Raw genomic sequence first — 17,364 nt, forward strand, 5'->3', positions numbered from 1 at the left:
TTTAAGCAAAGGTGAACCCACATATCCTGAATTCCGACAGACTACCCAAATCAGTCATGTCTCAGTTCAGAGGTGACAGGACACTGGCACTTGTGACGTTAACGGCCTCTTGCCATCCTGTTTTCCTGGGTGCCTGACCCTGAATTCAATCTGAGCCACAGGGTGCACCTCGGCCGGCCTGTCTGCAGGGCTGGTCTGTGGGTGACCTGTTCCTGGCTGTGCCCCGCATCCTGGTCCCATGGCTCCCTCGTCCATAAACTCCTGCGTGTCCTTCCCTTGGCTCCTGTATAACCCAGCAACCACAGAACTGCCCTGGCCTCCCCTGGCCCGCAGGGCCCAGCTCATGGCCCCCTTTCGACGTGCAGCTTTAGAATGACTGGAAAGCCAGGGACTCCAAGACTCTCTCTGGCTTTTTACCGGACTCACCCTTTCTCCGAGAAACTCCCATTGACACCGACTAGAAAAACCACCCCTTGCTATGTGTGGGCTTACTGGGGGCACTCACGCTCTCCGAGAGACTGTCTGACCGGCTGTTTTTGTTTCTACCCCTTTATCCGGCTTTCCAGCAGGAGGCACAAGCCAGTGCACGCGTGTACATGTACCATGTGCCTCAGGCCTCACGGCTGACCACAGAAGGATTATTTGGCAAAGTAACTCATTGCTGAATTAGCAGGGTCGGTTCCAGTCCTGCACTGCATGGCTGTGTGGCCAGGTTAGGACCTGCAGTGTCTCTGATCAGCTTCCCAGTTGGTAAAGCCACGTTGGAAGTACCAGTCCCCTCTCCTACGGCCTTGGAGGGCAAGGGAGGAAACCGCAGTCGATCTCCCTGTGCTGGGCAGCACCTGCACCCTGCCTGAGGGTGGAGCCCAGGCTCTGGCCTCTTCCTGCTGTCCCGGTAACCATGGAGGTGGATGGACTCCTGCCTGCTGGAGGCACAAACCAGTCTACTCTCTCTCCATCACCTGCTGGGGACAGGGCAGGCTGCCATAGCCCCTGTCAGCCCTAGCGCGGGAACAGAGCTCCTTGTGGGGAGTGTGGCTACAGTGGGCGAGGACACCTGTCCGTCCGGCCCAGGTGGGGCACCGAAGCACAGTCATCTCGGATAGCTGCCCAGGAGCACCGACAGGTGGGACCTGTGCCCACGCCGGCAGGGAGGGGGCCAGGAGGAGAGGAGGGCAGGAGGCTCAAGCCACCGTGGAATGATGCGGACAGGGCTGCTGCACAGCTCAGCAGACGCTCGGGAACGTGCTCTTATCGCTTTGAGCACAGACCACAGGAGCAACAGGCTCGTGGGTAGCCCCGCCCTGTCTGCCCGTGGCCGGAAGTGGAGCTGGGGCCCCTCGGGCAGAAGCGGCACCGACAAACAAGGTCTTGGGGCTCTGGTGAGGCGCAGGCCCAGCGTCCAGGTGCTCCTGCCCCACAGGGTGGCTTCGGGGCACGAGCACAGAAGGCTGCGGAGGTCTCGAGTCGGGGTCCCTGGATCACTTCAGAAAGTAGAGGAACCCTGACACCCTGACATGACAGGCAAAGCCAGGGTGTGTACCACACAATATCCCTTTCTCTGGAAAACAGGTCCACGCCTGTCATCAGGCTTCAGAAAGGGCCCGTGTCCACCTGCCCCCCCATAAACAGTTAAGAACCACTGCCCCAGGAATTCTTCCTGACAGGTAGCTGACAGCAAGGTCCTGACAAAATGGGACACAGCTGGGGGCTGGGAGAGACGGCCTGGCCGGACAGAGCTGCTGGGGTGGGGGAGAGGGGCATCGGCACAGTGGGGGCAGCAGGTGGTGCCCAAGGCAGCTTCCAGCATCTTCTAGTGGACCGAAGAGCTGGTTCTGTCATCACCGATGGCCTGGGTGACATCAGATCAGGCACTTTCATCTCTGCTTGCCTCTCAGAAGGAGCTCACCTTCCCGACACGGGCCTCAGGAGACGCCTACCGAAGTGCCGAGGCCGAGGCAGACGGGAGCCCATGGCCGCACCCCTGCCTCCCTCTGGGCGGGAACAGCAGGGTCAACGAGGGATAGCCTGGCCCACTGGCTTGGATACCAGCACCATGGCTAACCGTCTTCCTGGGAAAACCCTTGTCCTGGCACAGGGCTGGGCCGAGGTAAAGGCCCTGGCTGTGTGTAACCCGATCTTGCAGCAGCTGTGGGCTCTGCACGTTGCCCACAGAGGCCTGCCTCTCTGGGAAGGCCAATGGCCCTGGCCTCTCCTGGCCTGCAGAGCCCACCACCTCATGGCTCCAACAGAGAATTCTAAAACCCACAACTGAGCTGCTTCATAAATCAGAAGCATGATTCAGCAGACTGGAGGCAGCTTTACCACCAACAAAAACACATGATTCTTCCTACCCTGGGCCTCTTAGGAGGAGAGGGCTTCAGGGGCTCTGCATCCCCATCTCCATTCTCTTTCTGGAACCTACAGGAGAAATGACCGACCGAGCTCACAGCAAGATGAACACGAGGGAGGGAGGGGCGCAGGGCAGGCCTCCGTGGCTGGGTGGCCACTGTTCACCCAGGCCATGCACGGACTACCCGCGGCTGTGCTGCAAAGCCGGCCTTCAAAGGCCCTCCCGGGCCGGCGCCTGAAGCCACAGCTCCCACCCTGCATCTGCTCTCTTCCCCGGCACTGAGTCTGCCGGTCTCTGCCTACAGCCCACAGGATGGGGTCGGCTACTTCTCAGTAACAGTGGCTTTGTCCCCGAGGCCTGGCCTCCTGCGTCACCTCCTGCCCAGCCGGCATGGACTCCCAGACCAGGTTCCAAGACAGAGCCAGCAGCCCTGGGTGCAGAGCCCCAGGGTGGGCGAGGAATCAGAGCCCCATGAGGCCGGAGTGAGGGTGAGGGGGAGCGCAGGTCTTCCGGAACCTCGGTGCTGGCCTGGGGCCACCTGGCTCTGCTGGCGGTACACAGAGTTCCTCTTTCTGGAGGCTCTAAATCCCCGGGCTTTGTGTCGGCAGCATCCCGGTCAGCAGAGCTGCTGCTGCAGGGAGGGGCCGTGAAAATCAGCTGAGCTCGGCAGGAACTGTGGCCTCCGCCCCACCCAGGAGCTGTGCAAACTGGATCTGGCCGGCCCGCTGGCTCCTGCCGGGCTGCAGCCATCACCTGGCTGCCCAATGCTTTCCTAGCACATCGGAGCACCTGTGGGGCACCAGTAGCCTCCCTCCGCCATAATCCTGTCCGGCAGATTGCTAGAATCCCAGTGGAGCCCCACCTGTCCCCCAGCTGCTCCTGCATAACTGTCCCTGTGAGACTCCCTCGCAGATACTGGGTTTGGGGTGGTAGCTTTGTGCTCTTTGCGTCCCAGTTATTAAAAAGGCCCCAGTTCAGCCCCACCCCTCTGTGTCTTTGCAGGACTGATGCACCCTGGGAATACGGGTGAGCCCCCCGCCCCAGCCCAGAACTTGCTAACCTCCATGGCCCTGCCCAGCCGGCAGCAAAGCTCCTGCCAGCCACAGCAGAGGAAGGGGAGCACGGCAATGCCCCTCAACGCCCCCAAATCTAACACCCAAAGGTCTGACACTTCCTCTTCTCAGACCCTAAACCTACTTAGTGTGCGTCCCCGGGATAACGAGGCTTACCTTCGAGATGTAGGTCAGCTGCAGGGATCCGACAGCACCTGCCCCGGCTGCCAGGTTCTGAAAGAAACGCGTTTATCCCAGTGAGAGGGACACTCTGAGAGGCCGTGAGAACAGCACTGTGACACTCGGGACCGAGATTCCAGGTCTGCTGCTGCCACTTCTGGCCTGGCCACTGGCAAGTTATTTAACTTTTTTTTAAGTTTGCTATAGGGCACATGCACTCATCAGAAGGAGACGAAGGGGGGGGCTCGACCCTGGGGGGACGGGCATGCCACGAGCCCTTCCCCTCGTTCTCTCAGGATTCTGCACATGCACATACATGTGCCTGGCGCGGTTTTCAAGCTGCCAGGTCCAGGGCTCAAACTGTGAAGTCAGCTGTGTGGGATCCAGTGCCTTAACCACCACGCCACCTGCTGGCCCCCACTTCACCGTTCTTTAGCTCACTGTCCTCGCCTGTAAACCAGGGATAATTCCTGGGGGAGGATTCGGGTTCCCGCCACATTAATGTTTCCCCGGCCTTACATATTCCAGAGAGGTGTTCGGGGACACGGGGCGAACGTGTGTGCTCCCTCGTGACTGTGAGTGCGTGCCTCGGCCCCCTGAGCCTCGGGTTTCCTGTCTGTCGAGTTCGGGATGATTGGGCCTGTTGCCGTGGCGTGGCTGTAACAGGACACTCAGTGACGCCTGCACACGCAGGCCACCATCCTGCCTGGCAGAGGCTGGGAGTGGACCACGGCCTGAGGACCTCGTACCGGGGGCGCCTCTCTCCCTCCCTCTGCATCGCTCTCTCTCACTGTCTCTATCTCATGGAAGAAATTAACTTTTTTTAAAAAAAAATAGGGATAATAACAGTACCTACCTCAAAAGACGGTTGTAAAGATGAGTTAACACAGCTAGGATCACCCGGAGCTGTCCCCGGCACGCAGAAGACTCTCACTAGGTGTGAGCTATTTTATTTTTCTGCCCTGATTGCTCCGAACTCACTGGCATTAACCTGTTGTACGCCTCTTCAAAACGCTTTCTGTGGTAGGTGGAGCATGAAACCACACAACACAGAAAAGATGTACCTGTCCAGCCCAGTCAAAGGACTGTTGTGAGTGCCCAACGAACGGATGTCTGCACACCAGAAACACGAGGACATGTTTTATGGAAACAGCAAGGAACTCCCAGGCCCCTGTCTGGAATCTATTCTACCGTGGCGTGGCCTCTGGCTTCCTGGTTTCCCCACTGCCAGGGTGAAGCAACGAAGACGCTGCGATAGTAACAGACTGAAGTCATGGCAAGGTCAGAACCACAGCGGTGACACTTCTGATGTAAAACTCGGAAATCCACTCCCTGTCCCGGACTGAGAAGCTGCCCATCCACCCACAGCTCCCGGCGACCTCTTACCCTGTTGCCGTCAGCCCCAAAGAAAAAGCTTTGACACTGTCCTGGAGTCATCACGAAGCAGCCCAAGGAGGTGACTCTTGGATAAAAGGAATTGAATAAAGTTCCTAACAATGAGCAGCAAAATGACCTGCCATGCTTTACAGAGGCCTTCAAGAAGCGTCTTAGCTGACAGGGAGGAGCCCCCACCCAGCTCCAATGAGGGGCTAAGGAGCACGCATGCTGTGAAGCAAATTCAACCTGGGGCATCTCCTATTCACAAGAAAACGGAAGGGGGGGACCGGCAGTTAGCGTATTGGCTATGTCGTGGGACTCCCATGTAGTGACCGCAGTTCGAGACCCGGACCTGGTGACTTAAACTCACGCCATGTGCATGTGCGTGCACCCAAGATCCCGAGAGGAGAATGGAGGAGAAGGGATTGCGGCGTGGCCAACCCCCCTGGGGGGTGATTTCTCGCTTTCTGTCTCTCTGTCTCTCTCTTTCTGGCGAGCGCACGTGCCCTATAACAGAAACTCTCCCCCAAAAAAAAGAAGAGAAAAGAAAAGGGAAGGGAGTAATAACGTAACAAGAGAGGCCTGAGAACCCTGAGATTTTTGGGTGTCCCGAGAGGGCTCTAGTCTACTCCCCCTAAGACAGGAGAGGGTGAGTCTATAAAAGCTGCCTTGAGGGACCAGGTTAGCATGTGAAATATGATGTTCTGGTTTACTCTTTTATTTACACATTTTTCCAACTATTAGGTTGTCAGAGAAGTCATGATGTATTTTTCTGTTTTTCTATGCAAAAATGTGTCATGGCTTTTCTGATGTCCCAATAAATAGTGACTGCTTTTTTTTAAAGAGGTTTTTGCCTGAGGGTGCATGTGCTCTCTGGAAAAAGAGAGCCAGAGAGAGTGAAAGGGAAAGTGAGAAATCACTGGAAAAAGAGAGCTAGAGAGAGTGAAAGGGAAAGTGAGAAATCACCCCCCAGGGGTTTGGCCACGCTGCAATCCCCAGTCCTCCATTCTCCTCCTGGATCTTGGACACACATGGACATGCACCTGGAGTAATTTTCAAGCCACCAGGTCGAAGAATTGAACAACAGTCGGCCATGTGGGAGTCCAGCGAAGTAACCACTATGCCATCTGCTGGCCCAGTGACTGCTTTTATACTTATTTTATTTTATTATTATCAGAGGGCATGTGTGCTTGCTAGAAGAGAAAAAGAGATAGGTAAATATAGAGAAAACACGGCCTACTGGGGCCTGGTCACGCCTCATGCCACAATTCCCTTTTCTCCATTTCTCCATTCTGTCAGGATGTAGGGTACACATGCATATTTTTCAAGTCCCTAGGCTGGGACTGGAGTCATAGACAGCCATGTGGGATTCAGCTCCCTCTGCACAGGGCTTGACTGCTATGCTAGAGGGCCAGCTCTCTCCTCTCTCTGAAGTGTATTTATTTATCTGCAGAGAAAAGCAGATAACCTCAACAAGATCTTGTCATACTGTGATGTTCCCCATCCCCACAACCTCTCAGCCAGCTAGGATCATGGGCATGCCTGCCGTGTTCAGATGGACTGGGAACCTGAACCTCGGGTCTTCCTATATAGCTCCAGTATTGCCTGTGCCACCACAACTGGGTCAGGACTATTCTTTATCAGCCATTTCCACTTCCTGATTTCTGGCTGAGTCACAAGCAAGTGAAAAAAATACTGAGCACATTGTGTAAATCCACCCTCAGTTCACTAGTAGAAAGAACAAACGTTATTATTTTGTCTCTTAGTAAAGGAGGACTTGTCAGCTAGACTCGTTTATGTTTGAGAGAGGCACCAAAGGGGAAAAAAAAATATGACATTTGGTTCAACTCATGGCTCAATTAATACCTTTCACTATGACCTTTAAGAAATTACTTAATATCTTATTACTTCCAAAACTCAGGTTCATTACCCGAAAGTAGGGTCAATAATATCTCACTTACGATGCGATGTAGACTAAATAGAGCTTGATCACATAAAGCAGCTGATGTATAGTAGGTGCCAAATAAATAGTTATAATCTAAACAAGCTTTGGAGACATCATCTTCTGGTACAAAAGCAAGATGGTATCTATTTCAAAGATAGGTTTTATTTTTTTATCTAGCACTGAATAAACATCTACCAAAGGATTTCTGATATCCTTTTGAGAACTGCCGAATCTTAGGTTCATGAAGTATGAAAATCTCTGTCTTGATCCAAGTTAATTTTTCTAAAGAATGGACAATTGAGGACTTAGAAAGAAAATAGATTCTTTACCATTCTAATAGCTAGTCCACAGAAAAGGGAGAACTAGAGCTTAAGCTTTCTGAATTTCCTGCTATTTTGCAAAGCTCTCTTCTACAGGCCAAGGCCACTTAGGGCAAGTGATACCCCACATTTACATCCGAGGGATGTAGTGTGACATACCTGGTAAATCCTGAACCAAAAAAGACAGTGATCTTGATAAAGTGAGAAGAGCAGGTGGAGAAAATCTTGCTGTGACCGTGGCAGAGTTGATCCTCAGGGCTGTCACGATGATTCGACTGCAGGAACTCAGCAATGGGCCAAGACTGCACAGGCCCAGGATAACCATGGAGGCCACGATGGCAGTGATGCTGGCATAGGGGTCAGAACAGGCCAAACAGAGCACTGAGGAAGTCCTCAGGAAAAACTGTGGATGATGTAGGGACCACAGAAGTGCTGCTGAGCCAGGGGAAGAGTGTTGATTACACTAGTCCCTATCCCTACAACCCAGCATGCCATGACCAGGCCAGCACACACCCTCTTGTTCATGACCATCACATACATCAGGGGGTGACACACAGTGTGAAACTGGTCATAGGCCATGACAGTAAGAAGGCAGGCTTCACTGGCCCCAGTAAATAAGACCAGAGCGATCTGGGTGAAACACGCATTGAAGGATATGGTCTTCCCCTTAGAAAGAAGGTTCTCTAGCAGTTTAGGCACAATGACTGAGGAATAGAAAGCATCCAGGAGGGAGAGGTGTTTCAGGAAGAAGTACATGGGGGTGTGGAGGTAGGAATCGGTACTGATCACCACCACCATGAGCAGGTTCCCTGAGAGGGTCAAGAGGTAAATCACCAGGAACAGCACGAAGAGAAGTGCCTGGAACTGGGAGTTGGTGGATAGTCCTAGGAGAACAAAGGCCGTGACTGTGGTGATGTTGCTAACTTCCATGAGGCATTCAAGTTTCCTTTCAGAGACACAAGAACTGAAACAAATGCTCACATAGGTTATCCCTCCAGAGCATACCTAGGGATGAGGCATCCTGTGTAGAGCTTCATGGTTGACCCAGGACAGATGAAGTAGCAGAAATAGCCTGTTCTTATCAGCCCTCACTGGTCTCCTGGCCCTCCCCAATGTTACCATTTAGGGCAATAACTTATTGGCTGAGTTGAGGAACAAGAGTGAATCAGATCTAGAAAGGAGAGAGACGAGATAATGAATTATTCATACTGGAGACATAAAGGGAGTGAGGACAGAGGCCATAGTTCTGAAAAGTTGTATGATCCAGTTCCAAAAAGAACTAAACCCACACTGCAGGGGGGCCAACTGGCATGGTGGATAAGCAATAAACATTTTGGTTGACCATCTGGCTGACAGACCATGATGACTGTTGGAATGATCAATACAGGTGTTTTGACATCTGGTGATAGTGCAAGTCCTTTCTCTGCCACTGTAAGTCCGTGAATAAACCACTTAAGTTTTTCATTTTAAAAAAGTCTGGAAAAGCGGATGGTTTTAAAGTCCATTCCAACTTAAATTTTCTAAAGATGGGGAAACCATCTTCCCTGGTATCTTTGCACCAACTCCCATTTTGTGTCAACCCAAGCAGAAGAAGCATGTGAGTGTGGGGGCCCCTGGAAGCCAGGCTGGCAGAAGCCCTCATGATGGAGGCGAGGGATGTGCATATTAGTCAGTCCAGGATTTCTGCAAGTTAATAATGTCCAGTGTTTTCACTCTAACCACAGGACTTAACATGAGCATCCATAGAGATGGGGCTCGCCTCAGTTTGTACCCATGGAATGGGATAGAGCCAGATCAGACTTGGACCATCTTCTGTGCATGTCAGGGATGTTAAATGACAAAACAGACAAACAAAAAATGGGAGGAGAGATGGAAGAAGACCTGGTAATGTGGACAGTTACAGGATTTAGTCTAGACCAGAGGAAGGTAAAGTGACTACTTCCCCTCCCACTGATGGCAACTCAGAAAGTTATAAATGAAGATCTGATCTCTAGTCACTCTCAGGTGCCCAGAATGGGTAGTTTTAGGAGAAGATGGATCTATAGGAGAGATTTGTTTTCACCTGGGTGCCCTAGGCCAGCAGCAGATACCCTCAGTGGATGATACCAGTCTGGCATCCTTTCCAACAATGGAACCAAAGTCACAGATAAGATTAGAATTTTGTGGGTTCCCCTCGATTTTGTCCTTCCTTTGGAGAATGTGGGTGGAACTTCTGAGAAAGCAATTATTACAATAGTCTTTCCATCCAAGGGAGAGCTGTCTTGGCTTTGCTTCCCAAATAACAATGGCCAGAGGGACTTGATCTCAGCTCAGAGGGACCTTGGAGAGAAAAGGAAGTCCCCAGAGAGGCCCTTAAGCAGGAGGTCTGCTCCAACTCTGAAATGGCTCTCCAGGGTTACCTATTTTCTTATGTATTACTCTTATTTCAGTGGGTTGCATCATGTAAGAGAGTCTTGGGATGCCAATGACTTATTTTTTTCCCAGTCTTACCATTATTATTAAAAATATTTGGGAAAACATATTTTTTTACAGTATTTTCAACTTAAATACTCTTCACACTAAACATCAACCTAGTCAAATATGAAGTTTAAGCTGCCAGAGCTGGCATAGACATGTTAAAAGAAAAATTGTGCCACAGACTATTGTCACGATGGTTATCAAAGTAAGAATAGCACTACTCAAATCACGATGTTACAATCTCTCTGGTTAGTTGGATTATGGGTTTATCAAATGTCAGACTTCATATAGGTATAGTTACGATGCAGTGACTCCTTCAAAGAAGATATATTTCTCAAGTCACATACTTCCTCAGATGTAACATTAAAAAAATTTAATACTTCTAACAAGATAACATACCATGAAAGCCACAACTAGCTGTCTATTACTACCTGCTAACCTTGGTAACCAGAGACACATTGTGTATAATGAATATTTCAAATGATCTTAATAGACCGTACTCAGAGATAAGAGATTCTTTTTGGTGTGGGCAAGCATAAATTTAAGTCTGAACTGAGATACTTGTTTAGCAATTAGAACTTGATTTACATTTACTTGTTTCAAAATGTTTAGACACTAACAAGTGTGGGTTAAGCCTCCACGGCATTTTAGCTTCAGAAGAGACAATCCAAATCCTCCAGTAAAAGAAGGCCTCATTCACACAAATATTTTCCATACTTCACCCAGGGAACAAACTCCTTTGCATTTGGATTTATATTGCCCTTGACCACAAGATCTTCCACAGCAGTCATCACTGAAAACAAGGTTATTAAATTTGTACTGGATTTGATCCACAGTTTGTGGGAGATCTCAAGTTGGAATAAACCACTCATTGTCTTCCTTTTCCAGCATTTCCTGGAGACAGAGTTCAATACATTCTTCTTGGGAACCAGCAGTTAGCGTAATGGCTATGTCGCTGGACTCCCATGTAAAAAAGAAGAGAAAAGAAAAGGGAAGGGAGTAATAACGTAACAAGAGAGGCCTGAGAACCCTGAGATTTTTGGGTGTCCCGAGAGGGCTCTAGTCTACTCCCCCTAAGACAGGAGAGGGTGAGTCTATAAAAGCTGCCTTGAGGGACCAGGTTAGCATGTGAAATATGATGTTCTGGTTTACTCTTTTATTTACACATTTTTCCAACTATTAGGTTGTCAGAGAAGTCATGATGTATTTTTCTGTTTTTCTATGCAAAAATGTGTCATGGCTTTTCTGATGTCCCAATAAATAGTGACTGCTTTTTTTTAAAGAGGTTTTTGCCTGAGGGTGCATGTGCTCCCTGGAAAAAGAGAGCCAGAGAGAGTGAAAGGGAAAGTGAGAAATCACCCCCCAGGGGTTTGGCCACGCTGCAATCCCCAGTCCTCCATTCTCCTCCTGGATCTTGGACACACATGGACATGCACCTGGAGTAATTTTCAAGCCACCAGGTCGAAGAATTGAACAACAGTCGGCCATGTGGGAGTCCAGCGAAGTAACCACTATGCCATCTGCTGGCCCAGTGACTGCTTTTATACTTATTTTATTTTATTATTATCAGAGGGCATGTGTGCTTGCTAGAGAAAGAGAGAGGGAGAGGGAAAAAGAGAGGAAACCGTCACCTGCTAGGGTGTGGTCACACTGCAACCTCTTCATTTCTCCACCATGGCGGGGTCCAGGAAACGCATGCGCATGCACCTGGCATGTTCCAAAGCTTATACTTATTTTATTTTATTATTATCAGAGGGCATGTGTGCTTGCTAGAAAAAGAGAGAGGGAGAGGGAAAAAGAGAGGAAACCGTCACCTGCTAGGGTGTGGTCACACTGCAACCTCTTCATTTCTCCACCATGGCGGGGTCCAGGAAACGCATGCGCATGCACCTGGCATGTTCCAAAGCTACCCGGGCCGGACGCACACCTCATTCACCCGTCTGGGGTCCGGCCCCCATGCACAGCAGGTAGCCACTGTACTCTGAGCCCGCCCTGCCTTTTCATTTTTTTAGAAAACCTCTTTAGGGACAAGAAAAGCAGGGCCGTAGCCCAAAAAACCAGCTCCAAGTGACGGACGCTGCCCTAACGGGGACCGTAAACCATCTGGGGCAATGACTGGATTGGCCAGACGTAGTCACGTCCCTGCAGCCTCAGGGGCTCCAGGGACCCAGGAGCTGCCCTCGACACAGCTGGGGGTGCCCTGGGAGTGAGGGAATTGTCCACAGCCACAGAACCTGAACCGAAGCTCAGGTGCCCTGACTGCCACGCAGCGCCCTGGGGGCGGCACGGTGTCACTTGAAATGCTTGAGCTGTCAAAGCTAGCCATGTGACTACAGGCAAGCTTGTGTCCCTCTGACACGGAGGTAGGAAGCCCTCTCTCCTAGAGTGGTTGTGAGAGGGACAGAGCCATGCACAGAGAGCCCCCCTGCCGGCCCCCCAGCTCCCCTACACCACTAATTACCAGAAGCCAACACTGAGGCTCATGGCTGCCCCGCGCATGCTCGCCTAACCCAAACCACAGCCCAGAGGCCTCCAGAGCCCTCTCTCGACTTACACCGCTGAAACAGGGTCTGGGGGACATTCAGATCCTAACCCATACATCATGACAGATAAGGGCCGATGGCTTTCCGCGACCTCATCCCCTCCAGCCGTGTCCTGGTTCAGAGAAGAGGACACAACAGCAGCTCCAGCCCTTGCTCCTTCAGCCACACCCCTGCACAGTCTGCTCCTGGGCCCAAGCGTACCTCCTGTCCCCCACGAGAAGCCAGGAAAGTATGACAAACGTCTGAAGCGCACTGCCCTCCACCTTGCCCCAACCCAGGCAGAACTGGATGGCACAGAAGAAAACAACTCCAGGCTCCCTGAGGCCCAATCCAAAGTGACAGCTCAGTGTCCACCCTGGTCACGGGCTCTAGAAGATGGATGGTAGCACATGGCAGCCCTGGGCAGATGCTTCCTGTTGGCATAAGAAAGAACGTGCCAACCTGCCTGCACTGCAGCCCTGGTGGCCAGAGGTCAGGGCAGGGACAGTGGGAATAAGCAGTGGGGAGGGGCCATGCAAGCTGCCTCCCCGGGCCAGGCTCCTCTGGCAAAGGACAGAGCCAGGCCCCTCTCTCACAAAACCGCTCGCTGACTTCTCAGCCACCCATCCACCTCTGCATTCATGTTCACGACACTTCCCCAACTCTGGGGCTCGCTGGGAGCTCTGGCGTCCATTGAGCACTGCAGAGTCGGAACATGGACTTTTTAAAAGTTTACCTCTGAGCACTGCAGAGTCAAGTGGACACAGTCGGAACATGGACTTTTTAAAAGTTTACCTCTTGGGTTGTTGGAAAAGACATGACACATCTTTGCACAGGAAAACAGAAAAAAATACATCATGACTTTTCCAACAAACCAATACTTCTTGAGAAAGAGAGGGGTTCCCCCAACAGAACCTTCACACCATGATCCAGTCCATCCCCAGCCTGCCAGGCTCACGGGCACACACATGCCTGGTACACGCATGCCCGGCACACACACGGAGCCCTCAGGACACGAACCCAGAGCCTTTCTATGTGGACCCAGCATCACGGTGCATCGCGTCACCTCTAAGCCACAACAGCTGGCCAGAACTACATTTTCAAATGTTTCCAAGTGATCCCCAGAGAGGCCCACGTTTCAGAAAGCCTGCTCCGCATGGCAGAATTTACCCCGGATTCTATTTCCTGTACTTCAAGTCTCTTCTCCAAAACTAGACACACTGAGGACAGGATCTTACTGTTTCACATGGTGGGCTCCTCAATTTTTATTTTTTTTCCTACAGGGCTCATGGGCTGGACAGAGAGAGAGAGAAAGACAGGGAGAAGAGAAAGTACCCCACACCCATGAGGAAGGGTCATGCCACAATCCTTTCTCCCCCATTTCTCTGTCCTTTCGGGATTTTGGACACGTGCACACACATGCTGGTACGCTTCTCAACCCACTAGGTCTGGGACTCAAACCACACGGTTGACCAAGAGTGATCTGGCTGCCTTAACCACCAGACCGTGGCGCCTGCCCGGTCTCCTCAATCGTTAACTGAAAACAAGATTTGCCTGGTTGGTGACGTTGCCGAACCAGTCCACAGAAGCCTGCTGGGCTCCTAAGGCAGCAGAAGCTCAGGGTGGCCTGTCCCCCATGGTGAGCCACGTTTCTTTGGGAAGACATCACCTGGTTCCTGCTTAGGTGCCTGCACTTTGCAATGCCCTCAGCGGACAGGAACTGGAATCCAGAGCAAGAAGCAAGAAAGGACTGAGGCCCAACAAAAAGGGAGTCAAGAACTTGGGAACAGAGAGCTGAGCAACGGGGTAGGGAGCAGTGGGACGAGGGCATCTGAGCAGACACGGAGTGCAGACATGGACGGTGGGAATCCAGTTCTGAATGGTTGTTCAAATGACTCATGAGGAGTTCAAAGCAGCTAGTGGCCATGCCTCATTCCCATGATTGGTTTTTGTTTTGCTCTGTTGATGGTAGAGAGCACATACACATGAGAGAGGCCCCAGACAGGGCCTGGGCACACCCTTCCTCCCGCTGTCACAGTTCAAGGCATGTCAGCCCGAGGCTTCCAGCACTTCAGCCCAGCATGCCATAGACTGTGCAATCCAGCTGGGCCATCCCCAGGGTTCCCACTCTTCTGGGATGGGGCCCAGCACCTGTGCACGTTTAGAGCTCCAGGTGGGTGCCGGTGAGGCCAGGCTGCAGACTTGGGCTGGTCCTGCGGCCTCTGCACTGGAGAAAGCCACTGCGAGAGAGAAGGCCCCGCCCACCACAGCCCACAGTGACCAGGCTGCTGCCCCAGGGATACACGGGGAGGAGAGGAGGAGAGGGCAGGGAGGAGAGGAGGGGAGGGCAGGGAGGAGAGGGAGAGAGAGGGAAGATGTCCACCCTGCAGGGCTGGCAGCCATCCTGTGGGAAGATGTCCATGCGTCGGGGTGGCCTATACACTTCCTGGACTTCTATGTCTTCTGGAACAAGAGCGTGCACGTAGCAGGTGCCTATGAGTGGCGGACGGTGTATGAAGACATTGCCAAGGCCACGTGCTTCGCTCAAGAGCGCCTCTGCCAGTGAGAACCTCCAAGGGGCTCCTCCGCACGACGCACAGGGAGTGGCTGCTCCTTCCCATCACAGAAGAAGAGGCCGAGGGGCCACAGAGAGACGCGACACACTTCCCACTGCGAGTGAGAAACGGCGTCTCCAGGTGCAGTAGAAGATGGCGCCCAGTTAACCCCTTCAAGGGATACTGGCACCAGGGTTCTGTTGACCCCTCTTCACTCAGCACGTCAGTCCCCCGAAGACTCGACTTGAGGAAGTGACTTCCTCATGGAGCTGAGCAAGGACAGCACGACCCCTGCCATCAGTCTGGGGCTTTGGCGAAGCACGGCTCGAGAAGAAAACGGACCTAGATTTAGAGACCATTCGGTGCCAGCCAGGCCTGCTTCTCAGTACTTCCACACCTCATCGCTTAGCCCCAAGAACCCCATTTTACAGACAAAGAACTAAGGACCAAACCCATCCAACTATTGCCCCAGGTCACCCAGAGAGCAAGCGCTCAAGCCAGTATTCGAACCCAGCCCTTCCTGATCCCCAAGCCCATGCGCTTTCCTCTGTGCCGAGGCACCACCCATGAGACATCAGCGAAGACCTCAGTGAAAGGTAAACACAGAGCAGGACCAGCGGGGTTGCACAGGGGAGGCCCCGGGTCTTGCCCAGGCTGGGCAGGGCAGGAACTAGTCCAACTGGCTCTCAGGTGCCAGGCTCCAAAAGACCGGGATTCAGACAGTGGGAAGGGGAAGGACAGAGGCTGGGCTCGACCATCCCTCACAGCCCCTGGGGTGCCTCGCAAGCTGGCAGACACCCAGCAGGCAGTCTGAGCAGCCTGCAGAGAGGGGGCAGACGTGGCAATCCCACAGCTCGGGCAGGAGCCAGCGTGGCCGCTGCCCACGAGCTGAAACCACAGCTCAGACACCAGGAGCCAAGGCTGTGCCGACTCACAGGAAAGAGCTGCCAAACGGCGCAGGGAGTCGGGGTTGGGGAGGAGCCCAGGCCTCACCTCACCTGGCGTGAGCACAGCCCAAAGGGAAGTGGCCACGCCGTGCCCAGGCATCCGTGACCCGGGCAGGGGCTGCACCTGCTCTCTGAGGCCAAACGCCTGTCCTTCCCCTGCCCTGGAGGCCCACTGCCTGTACCCACCCAGGACAAACTCCCCGGCTCACACACGGGCTCACGCTGGCCCTTCGTGAGCAGTCAGCCCCGTGTCATAAGCCGCTCTGATGGTGTCCCACGTCCCACACTCCCACGAGTCCCCTCTATTACTGGGACGTCTATTTCTGGCTGACATATGAAATGTATATTATAAACACACTAGGCACAGATGTCAAAATGATTCTGTGCCCCAATAAACTCGTACTTTAATTCCAGTTTTCCGTGGACATTTTGAAGTTCCCTGTGTAACTATACAGAGAGATATATAATGGACATATTAAACAAATGTTGGAGATAACAACTTAAAGTAAAAATATAGCAACATAACCAAATTCAGGGTTTTAAAATTTTTTTGTTTCATATAGAATTATTTATTTCATTGTATTTATCATTATCAGTATTATTTAAATTTGCTGCAGGGCCCATGTGTCTCACCTGAGACAGAGAAAGTGAGAAAGCAAGCTGCCAGGTCCAGAACTCAAACCTTAGTCGACCATGTGGCAGTCCAGGACCTTAACCGCCACGCCACCTGCTGGCCCCCAAATCCAGGTTTTAAGAAAACTCAGGAGTCACCTGGATGGTTATGCTGTAAACACTCCACCACGTCCACAGGGTCTCTCTCTCTTTAGCTATGTGGACTTGAGCAGTAAACGGCACCGCCTAATCTTACAACTGCACCGAAGTGCTTCCTAGCTTTTAGGTTTTTCAAAATTTAGACAAACCATATCCTCTTATGAAGACAAGAATTTTAAAAAATAAATAAAATTATGACATAAAACAAAAGTTCACTTACAATATGTCAGGCTAACTTTCAAAAAGTCCACACCCAGTTTTAATTCTGAAAACTTTAATCAGGGACCAGCAGTTAGTGTAATGGCTATGTCACTGGACTCCCACGTAGTCGACTGTGGTTTGAGTCCCGGACCCGGCAGCTTAAACTCACGCCGGGCGCGTGTGCGTGCGTGCCCAAGATCCTGAGAGCAGAATGGAGGAGAAGGGATTGTGGCGTGGCCATCCCCTCTGGGGGGTGATTTCTCACTTTCTGTCTCTATGTCTCTCTCTGTCTTTCTGGTGAGCACACGCGCCCTATAGCAAAAACCTTTCCAAGAAAAAAAAAAAAAGAAAAGAAAACTTTAATCATAATTTAATTCTAAAAACTTCAATAGTAATTTTACTGTTAGCAAGTTGTATTTGGCAAAAATACAGAGCTGTCACTTAAAAATCTTCTTTGGGAGGCCAGGTAGTGCTGTAGGGGAAGCTCTGTGACACTAACCCACGGGGGCGTTCCAGGTTCATGTACAGGTACCCCCCTGAGTGCCGCGGGCCTGCGCACGCCCAGAACACAGCGCTACTGGGGCTGGGGTCGATCGCAATGTGAAGATCTTGTTGGGATGCCTTTCTCTCTCTCTCTCTCTCCCTCTCTCTCCCTCTCTCCCTCTCTCTCTCTCTCCCCCCCCC

At 51.9% G+C, this 17,364-nt stretch overlaps 1 protein-coding gene across 6 annotated transcripts in view; it reads right to left on the reverse strand.

The window, feature by feature from the left end:
* Nucleotides 1-17,364, reverse strand: part of PLEKHA2 (pleckstrin homology domain containing A2) — an 82,933-nt gene that overhangs the window by 26,935 nt on the left and 38,634 nt on the right. For 5 of the 6 annotated variants that reach the window (XM_006164749.2, XM_006164748.3, XM_006164747.3 and 2 more), the window contains one exon: nucleotides 3,583-3,639. The exons of the other annotated variant lie outside the window; for it this stretch is intronic. In XM_006164749.2, the coding sequence (XP_006164811.1) occupies nucleotides 3,583-3,639 (57 nt within the window). The remainder of the gene's footprint in view (nucleotides 1-3,582; nucleotides 3,640-17,364) is intronic. 6 annotated transcript variants of the gene reach the window in all.

The sequence above is a fragment of the Tupaia chinensis genome, unplaced genomic scaffold, assembly GCF_000334495.1.
Source record: "Tupaia chinensis unplaced genomic scaffold, TupChi_1.0 Scaffold143705_1, whole genome shotgun sequence".
Classification (NCBI taxonomy): Eukaryota; Metazoa; Chordata; class Mammalia; order Scandentia; family Tupaiidae; genus Tupaia; species Tupaia belangeri.